At 57.6% G+C, this 20167-nt stretch overlaps 2 protein-coding genes across 2 annotated transcripts; one reads left to right on the plus strand and one right to left on the minus strand.

Annotated features, from left to right (window-relative positions):
• Positions 1 to 66: 66 nt before the first annotated feature.
• On the plus strand, positions 67 to 8083 carry TDP2 (tyrosyl-DNA phosphodiesterase 2). Its single transcript, XM_070397299.1, has 7 exons — positions 67 to 292; positions 622 to 707; positions 2172 to 2345; positions 2955 to 3046; positions 4630 to 4748; positions 5130 to 5300; positions 7043 to 8083. The coding sequence occupies exons 1-7, from the start codon at positions 143 to 145 to the stop codon at positions 7325 to 7327; spliced, it is 1077 nt and encodes a 358-aa protein (XP_070253400.1). The 5' UTR covers positions 67 to 142; the 3' UTR covers positions 7328 to 8083.
• A 2596-nt stretch (positions 8084 to 10679) lies between these two features.
• ALDH5A1 (aldehyde dehydrogenase 5 family member A1) lies at positions 10680 to 19750 on the minus strand. Its single transcript, XM_070395981.1, has 10 exons — positions 19390 to 19750; positions 18265 to 18348; positions 17516 to 17686; positions 17319 to 17435; positions 16413 to 16556; positions 15624 to 15767; positions 15147 to 15305; positions 14238 to 14407; positions 13947 to 14005; positions 10680 to 12998 (listed from the first exon to the last, which is right to left on the minus strand). The coding sequence occupies exons 1-10, from the start codon at positions 19711 to 19713 to the stop codon at positions 12793 to 12795; spliced, it is 1578 nt and encodes a 525-aa protein (XP_070252082.1). The 5' UTR covers positions 19714 to 19750; the 3' UTR covers positions 10680 to 12792.
• Positions 19751 to 20167: the final 417 nt, after the last annotated feature.

Here is a 20167-nt window from a genome sequence, read left to right on the forward strand (position 1 = left end):
GCGCCCCGTTGGACCGCGCGCGCATGCGCGGTGACGCCCTCCCCGGCGCCGGCCGTTCCCTCCTCCGCTGCGCAGCCGCCGGCCGCCCCCGAGGGCCGCCCCTTCCCCCGCCGGGCGGCGGCGGCGGTGAGGAGCCGCGGCGATGGAGCAGAAGCGCAGCCCGGAGGCGGGGCCGGACGACGGGGACCCCGCGGGAAAGAAGCGGCTGCTGTGTGCGGACTTCGCCTCCGTCGCCGGCTGCCACGTCGATGTGGCGCGGCGCTACCTGGCGGAGAACGCCTGGGAGGTGGAGGTGCGCGCCGGCCCGGCCCGGGGGGTGGGGGTGGGGGGTGCAGGCCCGGGGGGGTGCAGGGCCGGGGGGCGGTGCAGGGCCCGGGAGAGGGTGCAGCGCCAGTGGGGGGTGCAGGGCCCGGAGAGGGGGTGCAGGGCGCGGGGCGGGGTACAGGGCCCGGGGCGGGATACAGGGCCCGGAGAGGGGGTGCAGGGCCCCGGGGGCGGGGTACAGGGCCCGGAGAGGGGGTGCAGGGCGCGGGGCGGGGTACAGGGCCCGGGGCGGGGTACAGGGCCCGGAGAGGGGGTGCAGGGCCGCGCGCAGGTGCCCACCCTGTGCCTGTCTTTCAGAGGGCGCTGAACGCCTACTTCGAGCCTCGAGCGGAGGAGGGCGCCCTCCCGCGCCGCCCCGCGCCCCCGCCGGCGCCGGGGTCCTGGTGAGTGGGCGGCGGGGCGGGCGGAGCTGGGTGGAGCCCGGGTGGAGGGGGGTCCGCTGCAGGGGGGTCCGGGAGGCCCCCTCCGGACTGTTCTTCACTCCGAGGACAGGAAACATGCCAGCGAGGGGTTCCAAACGAATGGGTGAGGCAAACGCCTCTATGGAAACACGGTAACTTGGAAGTCCGCCTGCGGCCTGTATTGACTGTTTAGTTTGTTTTTCATGGTTTTTATTTATTTTCAAAGAGGAAGAGAAACATCCTCCATCAGCTGCCTCCCGCACGCCCCCTGCTGGGGGTCAAGCGCACCACCCGGGCCCGCGCCCTGGCCCGGCATGAACCGGTGACCTCTGGTTCCTGGGTCCATGCTCATCACTGGGCTCTTTATTGTTTACTCGCCGCGGCAGCCAGTGGTTTTCTGCCAAACGCACCCCCTGCCTGTGAACTCGGTGACCGCCAGGCTTCGCCTTTAGAATGAAAGACGCATCCGGGAAGCACGGTTGCCCTTAGAGCAGATGCTGAATGGAGAGGCTGATGGACTTAGAAAAAAGCACACGTGGGAACCGCCGGGCGGTAATGATTTCGGACAGAAATCACCAAAGGCTGCTGAAACCAGCGGTGGGGGAGAGACACGGGGTGGCATAGTCCCCAAGGCCTGCCCACCAAAGGCTCCCACAGGGGTGAGTCGGCACTGGGCGGGGAGCAGTGGGGTAGACATCACCCCAGCCAAGACCAGGTGGTCAGAGGCAGCATGGCCAGTGCTGGGGACGAAACCCACTGAGGAAGACACTCCAGCACCTCCGTGTCGTTCCTCCCCAAAAAGTGCATAATTCGAATCTGATCCTCAGAAAACATCAGGCCCTGATGAGGCAGATTCTACGAAATACCGGGCCCGTGCGCTTCCCAACGCCCAGGTCACGAGAGGCAAGGGCTGGAGGACGATTCTGGGTTAAAGGAGACCGAGAGAAACGTGCCAGGCCCTGGAGGAGGATCTAGTAGCACAGTTGGCAAAATCTGAATAGGCCTTTAATTAAAAAAAAAAAAAAGGGAAAGGATTTCTTATTGATTTTTAGAGCGAGAAAGGAAGGGGGTGGGGAGAGAGAAACACCTATGTGAGACCTGGCGTCGAAGCAGCAGCCTTGGTGCAGGGCAGGACGCCCAGCCCTCCGAGCCACACCGGCCAGGATGTGATCAAGATCTAAAATGAACCCAGATACGTTTGGAAAGGTCCTCGTTTGTCAAGTCATGTCATGGGAGGGTCTAGAGTTCACTCTTAACTGTAAGTGAGCCAGGGTCCGGATAACAGGAGGAGTCTGTAACAGGAAAAGTCACTCCCTCAGTCGTGACTTTGCTCTGCTGGCAGGGACTTTGGAGTCTGTAAAATGCCTTTACCTGTGACAAAGCACTTTTTAAATTAGGCCGTTTGTGGGTGACTTGCCAAGTTGTGTTTCACTCTGATCTTGCCAGTGTGGACCTGACCAAAGAGGAAGCGCCTGGCCCCGTCGGCTCCAGAAGCGGCTCAGCTGGACCCCCCCAGCAGGAGGACGGCAGCATGTTCTCTCTCGTCACCTGGAACGTGGACGGGCTGGATCTGAACAACCTGTGGGAGCGGGCTCAAGGGGTGTGTGCCTCCCTCGCTCTGTGAGTGCTCGCCCGCCTGTGGGAGGGGGCGGACGTGCGTCTCCCCTGCGTGCAGGAGGCAGGCGCTGAAGCCTGAGACTGGAATTCAGGTCCAGCTCCCAGGGGCAGGAACACAGGTTTTTGTTAGAAGTCTTCTCGTGCTCTTTGACTTACTGACCTTGTCTGTAATCATTGCTACGAGAATTACCAGGCAGCTCTGAGGCTGTCACACTGGCCGTCACCTGTGGGGTCACGGGTGAGCCACGTCGCTCGTCAGGGATCATTGTTTCCAGAGGACGAGGACGGAAAGGGGTGATCACACGTGAAGTGTCCCTCGGGGTGCAGGACTGCGGTGCCTCTCAGATTACTGCTTCCTGTTGTCAGTGATTCTCATTAACTTTACAGTGTGGTGTCACATATATGTTTTAAAATTAATCTTTGCGGCATTATGTGTGAAATAGCACAGATCTCTCATTTTATAGTTACCAAAGAGCAGCATGAACATTGAATATTGGGTGTCTGCTACGGTCAGTTTTGTATTGCTTTTATGTTGTGGTATTTCCTAATCTAGGTTCTGCAGATGAAATGGTACATACCTGCTGTTCACCATAAACTGATGTTTTCAAATAGGTACAGCCCGGATGTGATATTTCTACAGGAAGTTATTCCCCCATATTACAGCTTGCTAAAGAAGAAAGCAAGTAGTTATGAGATTATTACAGGTAACAGCTTTCCTGTCATTTACCTTGTGTTTTTCTTCAAAAAATGTGTCAATGAAAGAAATAAATCAAAGTTAGCCTATTGGAGCATCGGCAAAAAAAAGTGCAAACAGTAAGTTTAAGCAAAACAAGCCAGACACAAAATACCGAGGAGAACATTTTATAAAGCTTTGAAGTGAGAAAGTGGTTGAAATGAATGATATCTCAGGAAAATGTAAATTGTCAAAATTTGAGACAGTAGCTTTTTGGGGACATTAAGTCATTAAAAAATTTAAGTGTGATAATTGCATTGTAGTTATGCTTTTTTCCAAATTCTTAATTTTTCAGTTATAATTCACATGCTGTGTTAGCTTCATGTGGTTATGCTTTTTCAAAAGTATTTTTTTCTAGCTTTTCACTCTAAATAAGCCAGTCTTTCGTTTCCACCTGCTTTGTGTTTACCACTTGGGCTCAGTCCCCGTCCCGGTGCCTTTCCCTTGTCCACAGGACGAGGTTTGCTTCTGACTTTCTGTCCAGCCCAGACTGGCTGAGAGGGGGCTCCCGCTGGGCCGCCGTCTCTCCTGCTCTGTCTGTGGGACGACTTTTCTGCCTTCTGGGGATTCTTTTTCTCGCTCCTGGATTGGATTTCTTGTTTTCTGAACCGGTGCCTGCCTCCTCCCCGGTGTACTTCCGCGTTTTATTGGTGCAGATTCTGTAATTACTTTCTAAGAAAGAGTGTGTGGGGAGGGAGTTTCTGAATCCCTGTGATTCGTCCCCACAATTGGTTGATTGTGTGGCTACACATAGATTTCTGGGTAGAAAGGTATTTATCAGTGTTGCCCGGTTTCCATTGTTGATTATAAGTTTGAAGCTGCACTAATTCCTGGCCTCCCCTCTCCCTAAGCTTTGAGGGTCTTCTTTTCCATCCTGGTGTTCTTTGGGTGATTTTTTTGTTTTGGGTTTTTTTTTTTCTCATTTATTCTGAACACTTGGAAGGAACTTTCAGCCTGGAGGTTTGTGACCTTCAGTTCTGGAAAATTCGTCCCTCTCTCTGTCCCTCTCCGGCCCCCCTGCCACCTCTCTAGCCTTCCTCCCACCCCTTCCTTTCCCTTCCATTCTCTTGTCCTTTTCTCCTTTTTCCTTCCTTATCTTCCTTTTTCTTTTTTGGATCCTCTGTTCTGATAAACCAGTTACCACTCCTTCATCTACTTAGTTGTTTTTTTTAAACTGTTGGAGCCTCCATCCCTGCCTCTTCTGTTCTTCTTGCAGCTTTACACCTTCTAACTTTTCTGTTCATTTATTATAATTTTCCTGGGGCTTCCGAGTGAGAAGTAAATTTGTTTCCTGTTGGCACCATTAATTATTTTGGCACCTATGTGAAGTCATGTTTATTTTTATATTTCGTCCATACTTCTGTGACATTGTGGGAGGGGGCAGGTAAACACAGGGACATGGTTGGCCATCTTCAACTATTTTGAAATAATAGTTTACTTTTAAGATTGGGATCCATTTGAGTGTCTGTACTTGTTTGCTGTAAAATCTTCAGTAGGGGAACCTGTTATACTCTTGTCTTCTCAACTGAAATTCTTTTCTACAAACTTTTGAAGGTCATGACGACGGATATTTCACAGCCATAATGTTGAAGAAATCAAGAGTGAAATTGAAAAGCCAAGAGATTATCCCTTTTCCAAATACAAAAATGATGAGAAACCTTTTGTGTGTGCATGTGAGTAATTGTTAAAAATCAACGGCTTTTTAAAAAAAGAATAGTTTCTTCTTCATAGTTCCATGGTGTTGTCCTTTCTTTTCTTCTTACTGTTTCTTTAGAGAGAATTTGCTCCTCACTTAGAGATTCTTCTATTAGTCTTAAAGAACTTTGTGAGTTAAGTTTTTATATAAATTTCAAACATAGACAAAAACTTGTAAAAATTAAATCCTTGATTTGTTGATGTTTTCCTAAGAATGTGAAAGGAATTCTTTCCTAAGAATTTGTTAATATTCCCTTCGCTTCCGGGGGTGTGCCAGTCAGTGGGCTAATCTGCTGATTCTGGGGTCAGAGGTCAGCATCGGGGCTGACGTATCAGCTGTGCTGTTGGTCCCGTGCCAGGCGAGCGTGTCGGGAAACGAGCTGTACCTCATGACTTCCCACCTGGAGAGCACCCAGGGGCACGCGGAGGAGCGCGCGAATCAGTTTAAAATGGTTCTGAAGAAAATGCAGGAGGCTCCCGAGTCGGCCACCGTCGTATTTGCGGGAGACACAAATTTAAGGGATCACGAGGTGAGTGACACAGCCGTTCACTGCTGAGGGCGGGTTGTTGCCGTGGAAGCCGATTCCGGTTCCTTGTGAATAACGCTGGTAAAGGGGCACTTGCCCTTGTCGGTGAAAACCCAGCCGTGCTCTGTCCAGCCTGGCGGCAGCAGAGGCAGGAGGCCTGCTGTGTGACGGGGGACGGGGCGTGTGAGACACGCAGGGCGGTGGGTTGACGAGGGCTCGCGGGAAGCCAGTGGTGAGGGGCTTAGGAAAGTCACGTTCATCGTGGGTCTAGTCGCAAGGTGAGGAGAACAGAGTGGAGCGTCATGGTTGTCCCCTCTCCTGGCACCACGTGTCCAGGCTGAACGATGTCTCTCTTTCCTTCGTTCCGTTGGGACGTAGTGAGGTTTCCAGGGCTTTATAGACCCAGAACCTGCCTTCCCCTGTGGCCCAGCTCCCGTCAGACTGAGAGCGGATGGAGATGGAGCTTCTGCGCAGGCCCCTGCCACAGCTCCAGGGGCAGGACGCCTGCGCAGGGAAGGAGAGCGGGCAGGACTCTGCCCCAGGGAGGCAGTTTCCCAGGAAGGAGGCGGCTCAGCCTCGCGGACGCGGTGTCGGCATGGGCACAGCCGTTAAGAACGGGGCTTTCTGTCGGCTGCTCGCAGATTGACTTGTTTATGGCAGTGGTTTCTGAGTGTCTGGTTGAGTGACTTTTAAACCGCGCTTTTCAACAAATAGTGTTTGAAACCGATACCACGTGCAAGAATATGAAGTTGGGTCTTTACATCCCATATCAGAGTTCTTAAGCATGGACCAAAGACCTAAAGTCAGAGCAAGAACATAGGGAAGCTTCATGGCACTGGATTGGCAGTGACTTCTTGGGTATGACACCAACTGCACAGACGACACAGAACAAACGGATAAGGCGGGTGTCATGAAAAGAAACTGTATGCATCAGTGGAGTGAAAAGGTAACCTATGGAATGGGGGAAATACTTGCAAATCATATATCCGACAAGCAGTTCGTATTCAGAATATATAAAGAACTCTTACAAGGAAAAGCCAACCATAAGAACCTGATTATTATTTTTTCATCCTCTTCGCTTCTTGTCACTTACTGTGCTGGCTGCGTGCCTCACAAAATTGAGGAAATCAAGGATTTGCTGCCCACAGCCACGCCAAAGGGTGCCACATATGTCAGGATCGAGAAAAACAAGCATAGTGTGAAGTCCAAAGTTGAAGCAGCCGGTACCTTTTATCTCGGCCACGGCAGAAGGAGAAGCTGAAGCAGTGCCGGTCCCAGGTTTGGCTCTGAAGCTGGAATGAACCGGCCATGCTGATCTGCATTAAAATGTTAGGAACTCTTCAAAAAAGACAACCTGATTAAAAATGAGCCAGAAAGGCCTGGCTGCACAATTATGTGCGTATACTTAATGCCGTTGATAAATGTATATTTTTAAATGGTAAATTTTATGTATAATTTATAATAATTTAAAAAAAACGAGTGTGAATGAAAAAAAGGAAGAATTAATGTTAGTAAATTTCAAATAAAACTGAAGGCAATTGACATTGGATCATATAAATGGCATCCTCTACATTTATATATATAATAAACAACAAACTGATGAACAAAAATAGAGCCAGAGGAAAACATATTTTAGACTATAATAGAAGTAATCCTGTTATTTGCAGATTTTTAATATTTCCAAAGGCACCTTTTTAATTTAGGGGGAAAACACTGGAATCTTACAGAGTTTTCTGTCTTTTCAGGTTACCAAATGCGGTGGTTTACCCGGCAACATCTCGGATGTCTGGGAGTTTTTGGGCAAACCTAAGCACTGCCAGTACACGTGGGATACACAGGTGAACTCTAACCTTGGCATCCGTGCCATCTGTAAGCATCGCTTTGATCGAATATTTTTCCGAGCGGCGGCGGCGGGAGGCAGCCACATCATTCCCCAGAGTTTGGATCTCCTTGGGCTGGAGAAACTGGACTGTGGCCGGTTTCCCAGCGATCACTGGGGCCTTCTGTGCACCTTGGACATCATATTGTGAAGAGCTTTTCAAGTACAAGTCACAGGTTCTGAGTAGTTTTGTGCTGGAGATTTGCACGTAGAATTCCTGCCCATCTGGAGAGTCAGGGTTCATATGGAAGGAATATATTGGATCACCAGAAGGGAAGGAAAAACTGATTCTATTTTGTGTTTTGTGTCCTTAGGTTTCAGAACAAATTATTAGTGTTTATTTCGAGGGAATATGTGTTCAGAATATGAGGTCTCCTGGTGAGAGGACATGAAGGCTGTCAGCTGTCAGTAGTGCTGAGAGCTGCTGCTAGATTGCACTGCCTCTGGGCCAGCCTTTATCGTTGATTTATTGTAGAAATCGGGAACCAAAGTAGTGAATGTTTAGGTAAGTCTTCAAGAGAAAAAAACTGGAGTCCTTGGCACTGGATCTTTGGTATCAGGTCATCAGCGTTTGAGCAGGTGACAGCTCCCTGTGTCAGCCAACCTTGCCTCACTGAGCTGTACGTGAACTCAGGACTTAACATTCCTCAACTTTTAAATTCATATCTGTAGTTGTGTGACCAAGAGCCAAGTTGGGCGTGATGAGATGAAAGTCCGTTTACAGCAGCTCTGGACTGGTTTTCGAGAGCAGAATAATGTGTAAAGAGAAACAGCCTTTTAGTTTTGCTACGCTAAAATGGAATTATTTTACAAGAGGTGAGGAGCAACTTTAAATGTGCTTTAAGGGAACATTTTTTTTTTCCCATAAGAGAAAGATACTTTAAATAAAGAAATGTACTTGCTTGTAGTTTGTTTTTGTGTGTGTGTGTGGGCCAGGGAGGGGAGTGGATTTTAACGCGTTTCTGGCCGCATCCCTGCTACTTCACCTTGTGGGAGAAAACCCCGCCGGCTTGGGGGCTGCTGGTGACGACACCTAAGCAGCAATAAGGAAGTGGCTGGGCAGAAGCCACACCTGCTTTCATGGGCAGTGGTTCTCAACGGGGATTGAGAGCCCATTCGTGTGCAATGCCTTGAGTTGTTTCCTTTGAACCCCAAGTTTTCCCAGGACAGTGGCTTCATGTACTTGACCTCCCTCCTGGGTGGAATTGCAACTCGGAATCTTATTTCAGCGGTGGAAGCGCCCTTTTGCCCGGATGGGGTGCCCTTGGACCTGCCAGACCTCAGTTCCTCCCACCTTCAAACCGGAAGTTTCTTGTCTCCTGTGCAGTTCAGTAACCACATAAACCAGAGCCAAGTGTGGAAAGCTGTACCAGGAGGCATTTCATCTCCCCCGCCCCCAGCCTTCCCATCTGCGTGCTGTCCTCTCCGTTTTGTCCTGGGGCAGAGGCCCCGCAGGCTGACGGCACTCCCCCGAGCCTGCCCTGCCCTCCGCCACAGCCGGGCTCTAGCACCTCCATTGCGGGCAGCAGCATAAACGCAGGCCTTGCCCCTGGGTTTCTGCGGTGGAGATGCGAGCGGCGGTCCGGGCTGCTCCCAGCGTCCTTCCATCCTCGGTCTGTGGGCTCCCGCAAGGGGAGCGGGACTACCAGTGCGGGTGGGGTTGTGGGGGGCCTGCCCCCAGGTAGCGCGCGGCCGGCTTGCGGACCAGGGAGACGGGGAGGGGCGGGCAGCGGGGTGGGAGCCCGCGGCCCGGTGCCTGGTGCTGGGAGCGCGGGGCTCGGTACCGGCTGGGCCCGCAGGTGCGTAGCAGGTGCGCGTGCGCACGCGTTGCCCTGGTAACGGCGACGGACAGACGCTGCGACTCCGGCGCACGCTCTCCGGATGGACGCGCCCTCCGGACCCCAGACAGCGTGACGGGGCCCCAGACCGCGTGAGGGGACCCCAGACCGCGTGACGGGACCCCAGAATACCGCGTGAGGGGACCCCAGACCGCGTGACGCCGCGCGGATGGGAGCCGCCGCCTGAGGAGGAGGAGGCGAGCGTGGCGGCGAGTGCGCGGGCCGGGTCTGTGGTTTACTTAGAGGAAGCTGGGCAGGATTCGAATCTGTACCACCAACTTGTTTTTATTTTTATTTTTTAAATTTTTATATAGTTTTTTTATTGACTTTAAAGAGGAAGGAAGAGAGAGAGGGGCTGGAGCCCGCAACCCGGCCTGGACCGGGACTCGAACCGTGACCTCTCGGTTCATAGGTTGATGCTCAACCCCTGAGCCGCGCCCGCGGGCCGTCAGCCGGCTCCCCTCCGGGCCTGAATGTCCGTGGCCTTCCTGTGGGCGCCCTGTCTGCTCCCTTTTAAAGGAGAAATGGGGGGTGCTCGGGGGCACCTCTGGTTTATGCCGTGGACATGCAGGCCATCAGGTGCGTGGTGAGCTCTGCACACGCATCTCAGTTCCGGGTGGACGACCTGCAGGACGGCTGTGGGTGCGAGGAGGGGCGGCGTGTGCGCAGGTGCAGGCGATCCCTGTGAAAACGCAACAGCCGCTGCCCTGGCCGGAGTGGCCAGTGGGTAGCGTGTCCACCTGCCCACTGAAGGGTCCTGCGTCCACCAAGGGCACGCACCTCAGTTGCAGGCTCCTCCCCGGCCCGGGCCCTGGTTGGAGCGCGTGCAGGAGGCAACCAATGGATGTTTCTCTCACACCCATATCGTTCCCCCTCTAAAAGCAATGGAAAATACCCTCCGGTGAGGGCTAACAAAAAATATATAAGTAAATAAATAAATACATGGAAACATATTAACAAACCAAAAAAAGCAACAGCACCTGCTACTGTCCCCCCCCCCTTTCATTTTGATTCGGATGGTGAATTTTGTTACTTATATTTAATTAAAATAACTTTTTAAATACACGCAGGGAGCCCAGGTTGTCCTGTAGGCCCGTGTGCCAACACCTGGACTAGATTGCGTTCTACGTGGATCTCTGACAAGAATTTCAAAACTGAAGTTATTAATTTTGTAACTGAATGTATTGGGGTGACATTGGTTAATAAAACCATACACGTTTCCAGTGTACAACTCAACAACACATCCGCACGCTGCCTCGGCGCAGGCCGCCCAGCCCGGTCTCCTTCCGCCGCCACCACCTGCCTCCCCTCTCCCTCTGGTGATGCCGTACTGTTGTCCGTGTCTGTTTTTGTTTTTTCTCAATCCCTTCACCTTCCTCACCAGCCCCTAATCTAGTTTCTCTCGGTGATAAAGCCAGCATCGTCCCACCCCCACCTGCAGGAATCTGTAACCTTCTCAGCTCCGGGGGGAGAAGAGTGGGGTGTTACGTGTTGATCCCCTAAAACCTCAGGCAGCGCTCTCCTGTGTGGCTCCTCATCCCTCGCCTCCTCCAGCTCCGGGGGTCCTCATGCCAACACCCCACCTTCTGGTCCCCTTCCTGCCTGAACTGGGCCAATCGTGTCCAGAACACGCTCAGGCGATGCACTTGAACACGGAAACAGGAGTTGTGCTAATTCACATTTATTAATGACAGCTGCACAACCCGGGAGACAGGAGTCGAAAAACAGACCGTCCGCACACGTCCCACGAGCCCCCACATTTCGTCCCACAACACAGAGCAGGAGGAAGGCCCAGCACAGACGTTGGCCAGGAAAAGGCTGGCTGCCCTGGCAGCAGCACACGCCTGACGCGGGCTCCGCGCTCAGAGGCTGCCCCGGCCACGCACACGTCGTCACTACGATGGCCGTTACTGCACGGACAGTGCCTCACAGTGAGACCAGCTGAGCTGCCTGTGCCTCCGCCCTCACGGGTCTCCCCACCAGGAAAGGTGGGCAGCGAAGGAGAACGAACACTTGGCACAAATTCGTAGTTAAAAGCCACTCACAGGTGAGGATCAAGCAGCAGCTGAGCTCTCCAGGTGAGGACTCTGCATGGAGGTGCAGGGGGCGCGGGGGGGGGGGGGGGGTCGGTGGGGAATGTGCGTCCTCGAGGCTGAGGACTGTGGGGATGTGTAAACCTGCGAACCGCATTTATAAGGACCCTGTGGCCGGGGAGACGGCAATCTTTTAGCCGTAGCTCGAGCCACATTAAACACGGGAGAATTCACACTGGATGAGGGCCTTGTGGCTACTGGAATGTGGGAAATAATTTACCTTCAGGCCCGGGCTCCGGAACACCCGTAATTTGCACGAAGGCCTCGTGCGCGTGGCGAATGTGGGGGATCGTCTGCCCGGCTCCAGCGTCCTCACGTCGAGGAGTCACATGAGAGAAAGGCCTTTCGAGGGCAGTGGACGAGGGCAGGCCTCCAGCCGCAGGGCTTACCGTGTCGGAGACCACATGCTGCTTTTTTAAGGATTTGGGGCCGTTTGTATTTCCTTTGAGTTATGTGATGACTGCGGGGAGTTGTTCTCGGGAGAACTCACGGGAGCGCAGCCCAGAGGATACCGTTATAGGCAGGCGCTCGACACGAGGAATCGACAGTCGCAGGCAGGCCGGTCCCTCCCTCTGGGTCTAGGTCAGTCAGGGGCTGGGTCTCTCCCTCCGGGTCTAGGTCAGTCAGGGGCTGGGTCTCTCCCTTCGGGCCCAGGTCAGGGCTGGGACAGTCCCTCCCTCCGGGCCCAGGTCAGGGCTGGGTCCCTCCCTCCGGGCCCAGGTCAGGGCTGGGATTTTCTCTTAGAGACAGAGTTTGTGTTTCAGGCTTCGGGGGCCGCACTGTCCCTGTGACAGGCACTCGGCTCTGGCAGGTGCAGGGCCGCGCTGTGTTCCAATAACTTTGTATTTACAGACGCTAAGTCTGAGTTTCATATAATTTCCGTGTCATGAAACAGTATTGTTCCCTCCCCCATTTGGGAATATGAAAACCGTTCTTAGCGCTGGGCTGTGAACACACACACACGGCAGCTAACACCGGCCCCTCTCCTCTGGTCTTAGCTCTGAGCCACGTGCGGTGGCAGAGTCATGACCAGAGGTCACCAGCCTTGGGAGGGGTCACCTTTGCTAGAGGCAGACAGTGCTGTGCGGGTCGTGGGGAGTCTGCAGCCACAGGCACGTGGCACCTGATGTCCCTAGTTAGGTAAGGGGAGGGGCAGAGTCCCACCTGTTTAAGATGAGCTTTAAAAACTTGGTAACGTTTTAAAAGCGGGTTTGGCTCGTTGGTTAGGGTTCGGCTCGGTGGTTAGGGTTTGGCTCGGTGGTTAGGGTTTGGCTTGGTGGTTAGGGTTTGGCTTGGTGGTTAGGGTTCGGCTCGGTGGTTAGGGTTTGGCTCGGTGGTTAGGGTTCGGCTCGGTGGTTAGGGTTCGGCTCGGTGGTTAGGGTTCGGCTCGGTGGTTAAGGTGCCCGCCAGCGGGACCAAAGGGTCAAGGGTTTGAGTCTAGGTCCAGGGCCTGCCCCTGGGTTGCAGGTTGATCCCCAGCCCAGGTCAGGGCTCGTGCGGGAGGCAACCACTCAATGTCTCTCTCACATCAATGTTTCTCCCCCTTCCACTCTAAACCTCAATGGGAAATGCCCTCGGGTGAGGAGACCAGAGAAGCTACTGTAGTTCAGACGCCTGTGGGTGCATCTGCAGGTGGCGTGTGCCAGGCGCAGGCGAGCTCCTTTATTTCCTACAGCACACGGACCCTACAAGCCGCCCAGGCACACGTACTTGACCTCCAGGTACTCGTCGATGCCGTACTTGGAGCCCTCGCGCCCGAGGCCCGACTGCTTCACGCCGCCGAACGGGCACTCCACGGCCGAGAGCAGCCCTTCGTTGACGCCCACCATGCCCACCTCCAGCCGCTCCGCCACCCGCCAGATCTGGGCGGGGTCCTGGGAGTAGAAGTAGCCTGTGCGGGAGGAAGGACGACGGGCGTGCAGGACGTCACAGGGGCGTCCTGTCCAAGCTGAGGGGCACTGAGCCTCCTCCCTCGGGCCTGGCAGCGCCCGGCTCCCAGCGAGACCCCAAGCCGGGCCTGTCCGATTCGTCCTTTCAGACCCTGGACGTTCTTTCTAAAGGACCAAGGCCTGCCCGGCCAGCGTGGCTCAGTCGACCTAGGAATCAGGAGGTCGTGGTTCGATTCCCATCAGGGCACAGGCCTGGGTTGTAGGCTCGATCCCCAGTAGGGGGCGTGCAGGAGGCAGCTGGTCCATGATTCTCTCATCATTGCTGTTTCTTTCTCTCTCTCCTTTCCTCTCTGACACCAATAAAAATGTATATATTTTTAAAAAGGACCAAGGCAGCCTCCCCTAGCCTCCCCTAGCCTCACTCCTCGTGTATCTGAAGCCCTTCTCCTGTCTCACTGTCCCCGTCCTTCTGTCCTTAATAAACGTCCTCTCAAGTCACCAGCCTTGGGTGTGAAACCGTCCCCCGCGAGTCAAGGACCCACACGTTCCGGGCCGTGCGAGGGCAGGCCCCTTGGTCCCGGTCCCTTCCTGGTGACAGTGTGGCCACTGTCCTTTTACTTGGAAATGGTCATGACACCCTCTGCCCAGCCCGCACTTCCTCTCCGTTCAGCCGAGGCCCAGGGGGGCGGGAGCAGCACTTGGATTTCCAGGCAGCCAGCCCCGGAGGACAGGGACTCATGGTGTGTGAATCCCCACAGGGAGCCACCCGTTCCGCCTCTCCCCTGCCCCCGCTCCCACCCGAGCTCGCGGGGAGGCAGAAGGACAGCACACACCCACCCGCCCTCAGCGAGCACCAGACAGGTGTCCTCTGACCCAGCTGGCGTCTCACGGGCAAACATCAGCCTCCGCTGGAGACGCGCCCACAGCCCTGAGGCAGGACGGACACCCACCTGCTAACCCCACGTCGGCCGCGTTCGCGATCGCCAGCGCCTCCTCCTCCGTGTGGAACCTGCCAGGTGAGCGGGCAGCAGCAGAGTGTGAGCTCAGGGAGGAAACGCTGGCTTCCTCCCGACTCATCTCCCCAGCGATGGCGAGAGAGACAGGTCTGCAGGGACCCAGAGCGGGCGGAGGGGAAGGCACCCCGGCTGCGAGGACCACCAGTGTCCGACAGAGCCCCTCCCTCCGCCCTTCCACAGCCAGGCCTCCGACCTTCCCACGACCTTGGCGGGCGGGGGTCTTACTTGATGACCGGGGCCAGGGGCCCGAAGGTCTCCTCCCGCGCGCAGAGCATGTCCCGCGTGACGTTGCTGAGCAGCGTGGGCTCAAAGAAGTTGTTCCCAAGTTGGTGCCGCTTCCCGCCGGTTACGAGGGTGGCCCCTTTGGCCAGCGCGTCGCTCACGTGCGTCTCCACCTGGGAGAGGAGAGGAGAGGAGAGGCCGGGCTGGGAGCTGGTGAGGACACCTCGCCACCACAGACTCCTCCTCGAGCGGGCGGAGCTCTGGGACCCGCTTTCTCAGTTCAGCTGGAACCCACGCAGCCCGGTCCCCGCCCCTCCCGCCCCCCCCCCCCATCACTCCACGTGGACCTCGGCCTCTGAGATCGACGGCCAGCGTGGCTCAGTGGGTCCAGCATCGACCCACACAGCAAGAGGGCACAGGCGGGGTTGCAGGCTGGATCCCCAGTGGGGGGCGTGCAGGAGGCAGCCAGTCCATGATTCCCTCTCATCATTGATGGTTCACTCTCTCTCTCTCCCTCTCCCTTCCTCTCTGAAATCAATAAAAATATATATATTTTTAAAAACCCCCACAAAACAACAAAGCCCGTCTCCCTTCCCTTTCACGCGTTGGGAAAATTAAAGAACCTTGTATTTCAAGGCCCTGAGGCAGCCAGGGGTGGAGTCCACCACCCTCAGAGGAAATGCAGGGAGCGCAGCAGGTCTAAAGGGACGCTCAGGGGACGCGGCGCCAGGACAGCCGGAAAGGCTGTGGCCAGGTGACGCCCGACGATGCATACACGTTGGCAGGAATTCCGCTTTTTTCCAACGTCTCTGCCGTTTCCAAAACAGCCTTGCTGGGCACCTTCCCCAAGTGCCTTTTGCCAGGGAACCTTCCGATGCCAACACCGTGAAACTGAACAGACCAACGAGCTACCTTTTCCACCGCCTTCTCGTTGATCAGCGGGCCTTGAGTTGTCCCCTCCTCAAACCCGTTCCCCACGCGCAGGCTGGCCCGCATCGCCTCCGCCAGCTTGCTCACGAAGGCGTCGTGGATCCCGCTCTGCACCAGGAACCGGTTGGAGCACACACAGGTCTAGAGCGAGAAGAACGAACAGGTGGACGTGTGTGTCGGCAGCCGCTGACCCAGCCAGAACCAGGCCAGCGCGGCCGCCGTGCCCACCGCGGGAGGAGAGGACAGTTTGATGAAAAGAACTTCCGTGAAGCCGGGGACCCCCCTTCTTTCTCTCGGGGCCTCCAAGCCTCTGGCCCCTGGTAAAGAGAGGGCCTTACTGATTGCTGAGAAGGTGAAAGAAGAAAGAATGGACCGTGGAAGGAACCCAGGAGACGTGGGAGGTGGAAGGACCTTCGTGAAACACAGACACGCACGACCCGGGACACGCCCGGAACTCACCTGTCCCGAGTTCCTGAATTTCGAGGCCATGGCCCCCGCCACGGCCTGGTCCACGTTGGCGCTGTCAAACACGATGAACGGGGCGAGGCCGCCCAGCTCCATGGACACCCTCTTCACGGAGTTGGCCGCATGGTGCAGCAGCGCCTGGGGCAGAGGGGAAGGGGCCGTGGGTGCGCGAGGCCTCCACCACCAGGACCCGCCAGGCCTTTCCAAGTGACCCAACAGCGAGGACACCAGGCGCTCAGGGGGGTGGGGGGGGGTGGGGGGGAGGGGCGCGGGGGGCAGATGTGATGACACTTCGAATAAGAAAAAAGGGGGAGTGCCCGGCGGCGTGGCTCAGTGGTTGAGCATCGACCTATGAACCAGGAGGTCACCGGTTCGATTCCCCGTCAGGGCACGTGCCCAGGTTGCGGGCTCGATCCCCATTGTGGGGCGTGCGGGAGGCAGCCGATCCACGCTTCTCTCTCATCACTGATGTTTCTCTCTCTCCTCTCCCTTCCACTGAAATCAGTTTTTTAAAAAGTCCCCTTAGCTTCTGTAAGTACCTTTACACTAAACACAATTTTCATTCAAGTCTGAGACATGCATTTCAACACCCAGGGTGTGTTTCTGGGAGCTTTGGTTCTAGGGTATGAATGAAACCTGCATTCCAGCAGAGACTGGGGATGCGTCCTAGACAAGCAGACCCTGTGCCTGAGAGCCTTGAGCCTCTGCTGGCCATCTTCCTACGCGGCGACCGGGACCGTTTTTAAACGTTGTAAAGGGAAGACATGAGAACGAACGCCGTACCTTCCCGGTGGCCGTGGAGCCGGTGAAGGAAATCTTGGACACGAGCGGGTCGGTGCAAAGCGCCTCCCCCACCTCCGGGGCCCGCCTCCGGGAGCAGGGCACCACGTTGTAGGCCCCGGGGGGGATCCCAGCCTGGTGGGCGAGCTGTGGAGGGACCAGCGGGCACGGGCAGCGAGTGAGAAAACAGAAAAGAGAAATAAACTGACGTTTTCCTCTAAAAAGAAACGGGGGGAGACTCGGCTGCCTTTGGGGACAGGATCAGAATATATTTGGGAGTGAAACGGGCGCCTTATCGGTGCCGCTGTGATATGTGTGTTGTCACTCCTTTAAAATGAGGAGGCGCCAGGACAGGCCTGGCGGGAGCAGCAGGAGAGCTGAGGGACGGTGGCTACAGCCCCACAGTCGGGCGCTGCTTTAAAATATGGGGGGACCCTCCAGCCAAGAGGTGTCGGGGGAGTGATGGGGGCAGATGGGGCAGGGGCTCTGGAGTGACAGGCGGGGGGAGGGGAGCGAGGCTGGGCAGGTGGCATCTGTCAGGGCCTGAGGGCACTGCCGGAAGCTTGGGCTTTATTCTGAGTGACAGGAGCCGGGGGGCTTCACGCACAGAATGACCAGACCTGCCTCGGACGGACCTGGAGAAGGGAGAGGGCGGGAGCAAACACCCAGGTGTCGCCATCTGACCAGATCTGCCCCTTTGATAAAAACGATGCAGATGGCATTTTTAGGGCAGCCCACAGACGTCAGGAAATCCTCACCATTGTTTTGTCTAAAAAGGGCAACATCTGACTTAAGAGAATGGCGGACACGTTCGAGCAACGCCATCCAGCGAGAGGCGCGGGCCCAGCGGAGGCTCCCACCTGCGTCTCCGTCCGGGGGCCAGCGTCCTCGTTGGCAGGGCAGGCTCACCTCGGCCAGCGCCAGGGCTGAGAAGGGCGTGTCTTCGGCAGGTTTGACCACGACGGTGCAGCCGGCGGCCAGGGCGGCCCCCACCTTGCGGGTGATCATGGCGCTGGGGAAGTTCCACTGGGGACCGAGGGGCAGAGGCCGTGAGGGGGGCGCCGCCCCAGTGTGCACCTGACCCCCCGGCCGATCCCCCCACGTACCGGGGTGATGACGGCGGCCACTCCGACCGGCTGCTTGAGCACCAGGGCCCGCTTCTCCCGGGAGGCGGTGCTGATGACGTCCCCGTAGATGCGGGGCGCTTCCTCCGAAAACCACTCCAGGAACTGGGCGGAGTACAGAACCTCCCCCTGCGCCTCCTTCAGCGGCTTCCCCTGAATCCGGGCAGAAAAGGACCCCATCACCTTCCGTCACAACAGCAGGACTGTGCTCGGACCTCCCCCAGGCCGTGAGCGGGGGGAGCCCATCGCCAACCCGCGGGGCGTGGAAATAAACAGGATCCAGCGGCGACGGAGTGCGCTCGGACCGCCCTTCACTGCGTCCCCACGTGAGAGGAGAGAACCGCACCTGCTGACCCCTTTTCTCCCCCGCACCTCGCCTCAAAGTGGTGGCCGGGGTGCAAGGAGCTGGGGACAGCTGCGGAGATGCCAGCGGTACGTCTTTAAATGCAGACGCAACAGGAAAACCAACCAAAACAGTCGCACGGGACAGACGGGACGGGAACAGCCGTGTTCACACAGTTACACCCGAAACCCCCTCCCGCACACGCCTGAAGAGGACGTTAGAACACAGACACACACACACACACACACACGTTGTCTCAGGAAACCAGGGCCGGCCTTTAATGGCACTGAGATTCGCTGACATCTGATCATCAGGCAGGGAACCCCCTGGTGCAGCCACCCGGTGGAGGTCGGCCCGCCAGCTCCCAGGCAGCGCCCGCAGGACTCACGCTCTCGGCTGTGATGATCCTGGCCAGGTCGTCCTTGTGTTGCATCATCAGGTCATACCATTTCCGAAGCAGCACGCTCCGTTCCTGGAAAAGAGATGAAACGGTAGAGAAAGAGCGAAACGCCAAGCGTAAGAGACACTACTAGACAATCTTCAGCTCCGACAGCCTCAGCCACGGCTCCTTCCTGGGGAGACGCAGCCCCCGTCCTGGGAGGAGCAGGAGCACAGACCCCACCTCGGGGGCTGCAGGAGCTCTGACCCCATTGAACACGCCCCTCCCCGCCCCCCTCCACTCTGTCCCTGTGACGGTCCCACTCCAGGGCCTCCCACACTGCAGTCACACAGCACCTGCCCTTGTGTGGCCGTTTCCCTGGCATACATCCTCCAGGGCGTCCCCTTTTTAAAAAATACATTTTTTTAATGGTTTCAGATAGGAAGGGAGAGGGAGAGAGACGTCAATGATGAGAGACTCATGGACCGGCTGCCTCCTGCACTGCATGCCCCACACTGGGATCGAGCCCGCGACCCTGGCCAGGAATCTAACGGTGACCTCCTGGGAGGCTCATAGGTCCACGCTCGACCACTGAGCCACGCGGCCGGGCCACAGCTCCGTCCTTCAACAGCTCAGGGCAGGTGAGCCTGGGCTGCGCCTCCCGGTGCGGTGGGTGTCTGCAGGGCAGGTGCGAAGGGCAGGTGCTACTCAGTGCAGGGGGAGGGGGAGGAGGGGGAGAAGGGAGAGGAGGGGGAGGGGGAGGATGCGTCTCCCAGTTTTCTTCCTCCAGTTCCCCTCTCACCGCCCACCCCCACCTCCCCAGCGACCCTAAGAGGTCAGTTCTCAGCTGAGCTTCCCTCTTCAGGCGGAAAGGGTCCTGGGCCCCTTCCCCGGGGCATGGCCCGCCCAGGGCGCTCCCCGCCTCCCGACACCAGGGGGCGGCGTCCCGCGGGCCTCCCCGCAGCCTGGGGCGGCTCAGGTGCTGCGAGGGCCACGGGGACGCGGACACCCGCGGCGGCGGCCGGCGGCACCGGGCTCGGCAGGAGGCCCGCGCTCTGGACCGGGCCGCGCGGCACCGCGTTCTCATCCGGTGAAGGCCGGGCTGCGCGCCCACGGCCGGGCGGGCGCACTCACCTTGGCCAGGGCGCCCTTCCAGCCGCGGAAGGCGTCGTGGGCGGCGCGCACGGCGGCGCGGGCCTCGGGCGCCCCGCAGTCGGCCACCCGGCCCAGCTCGGCGCCGCTGGCCGGGTCGCGCACGGGGAAGGCGGCGGCGGCGGGGACCCAGCGGCCGCCCACGAAGGAGTCGGTGCGCAGCAGCGCCGCGGGGAGGCCGCCCGGGCCCGGCGCGTAGGTCCGGAGCGGGCCCGGCTGGGGCGCCCCGCCGCCGGCGCGGGGGCCGAGGAGCGCGGGTCGGAGGCGCGGGGCCCCGCAGCGCGGCAGCCGCACGCAGGTCGCCATGGCCCGGGCGGTGGCGGCGGGAAGCGGCGGGCGCGGAGAGGAGCGGAGCGGAGAGCCGGGCGCGGATGCGGGTGGCGGACGCGGAGCAGCGCCCCCTCGCGCTCCGGGCGGGACCTGACGGAGCGCCGCGCTGCCGCCTCCCCGCGGCCGGGGGAGGGTCCGGGCGGGCGTGCCCTGCGGGCCGCGTCCCCTTCCCCTCGGGTGCTGTGTCCCTAACCGTCCCCGGCGCCCAGACCGCTGCCGGGAGCCGCTGCCTCTCCCGTCTCCCAAGCCCGCATCTCCGTGGTCCGGGATGCGCGGAGCGAGCCCAGCTGCCAGGCCGCCACCGCGCGCCTTGGTCCCCGCGGGCTCTGAGCTGCGGGCCGGCCGGGATGTGCCTGGGGCGGGTGCCCGGTGCTCGCCCCTTCGGTGGGGAGCGGCCCTTGTTAGGGAACAGCCTTTGGCGACAGACCAG

The sequence above is a fragment of the Myotis yumanensis genome, unplaced genomic scaffold (genome assembly GCF_028538775.1).
Source record: "Myotis yumanensis isolate MYYU_CA2020_CCGP unplaced genomic scaffold, mMyoYum1.0.hap1 SCAF_17, whole genome shotgun sequence".
Taxonomy (NCBI): Eukaryota; Metazoa; Chordata; class Mammalia; order Chiroptera; family Vespertilionidae; genus Myotis; species Myotis yumanensis.

What these genes read in the sequence shown, in the direction of transcription:
- TDP2 (XM_070397299.1), top strand. Translation starts at nt 143, where the DNA reads ATGGAGCAGAAGCGCAGCCCGGAGGCGGGGCCGGACGACGGGGACCCC. An exon ending in GTGTGTGCCTCCCTCGCTCT is followed by an intron (nt 2,346 to 2,954) that starts GTGAGTGCTCGC and finishes GTTTTCAAATAG; the next exon opens with GTACAGCCCGGATGTGATAT. An exon ending in CAAATTTAAGGGATCACGAG is followed by an intron (nt 5,301 to 7,042) that starts GTGAGTGACACA and finishes CTGTCTTTTCAG; the next exon opens with GTTACCAAATGCGGTGGTTT.
- ALDH5A1 (XM_070395981.1), bottom strand. Translation starts at nt 19,713, where the DNA reads ATGGCGACCTGCGTGCGGCTGCCGCGCTGCGGGGCCCCGCGCCTCCGA. An exon ending in AATTCAGGAACTCGGGACAG is followed by an intron (nt 15,306 to 15,623) that starts GTGAGTTCCGGG and finishes TTCTCGCTCTAG; the next exon opens with ACCTGTGTGTGCTCCAACCG. An exon ending in CCCCTGGCCCCGGTCATCAA is followed by an intron (nt 14,006 to 14,237) that starts GTAAGACCCCCG and finishes CTCACCTGGCAG; the next exon opens with GTTCCACACGGAGGAGGAGG.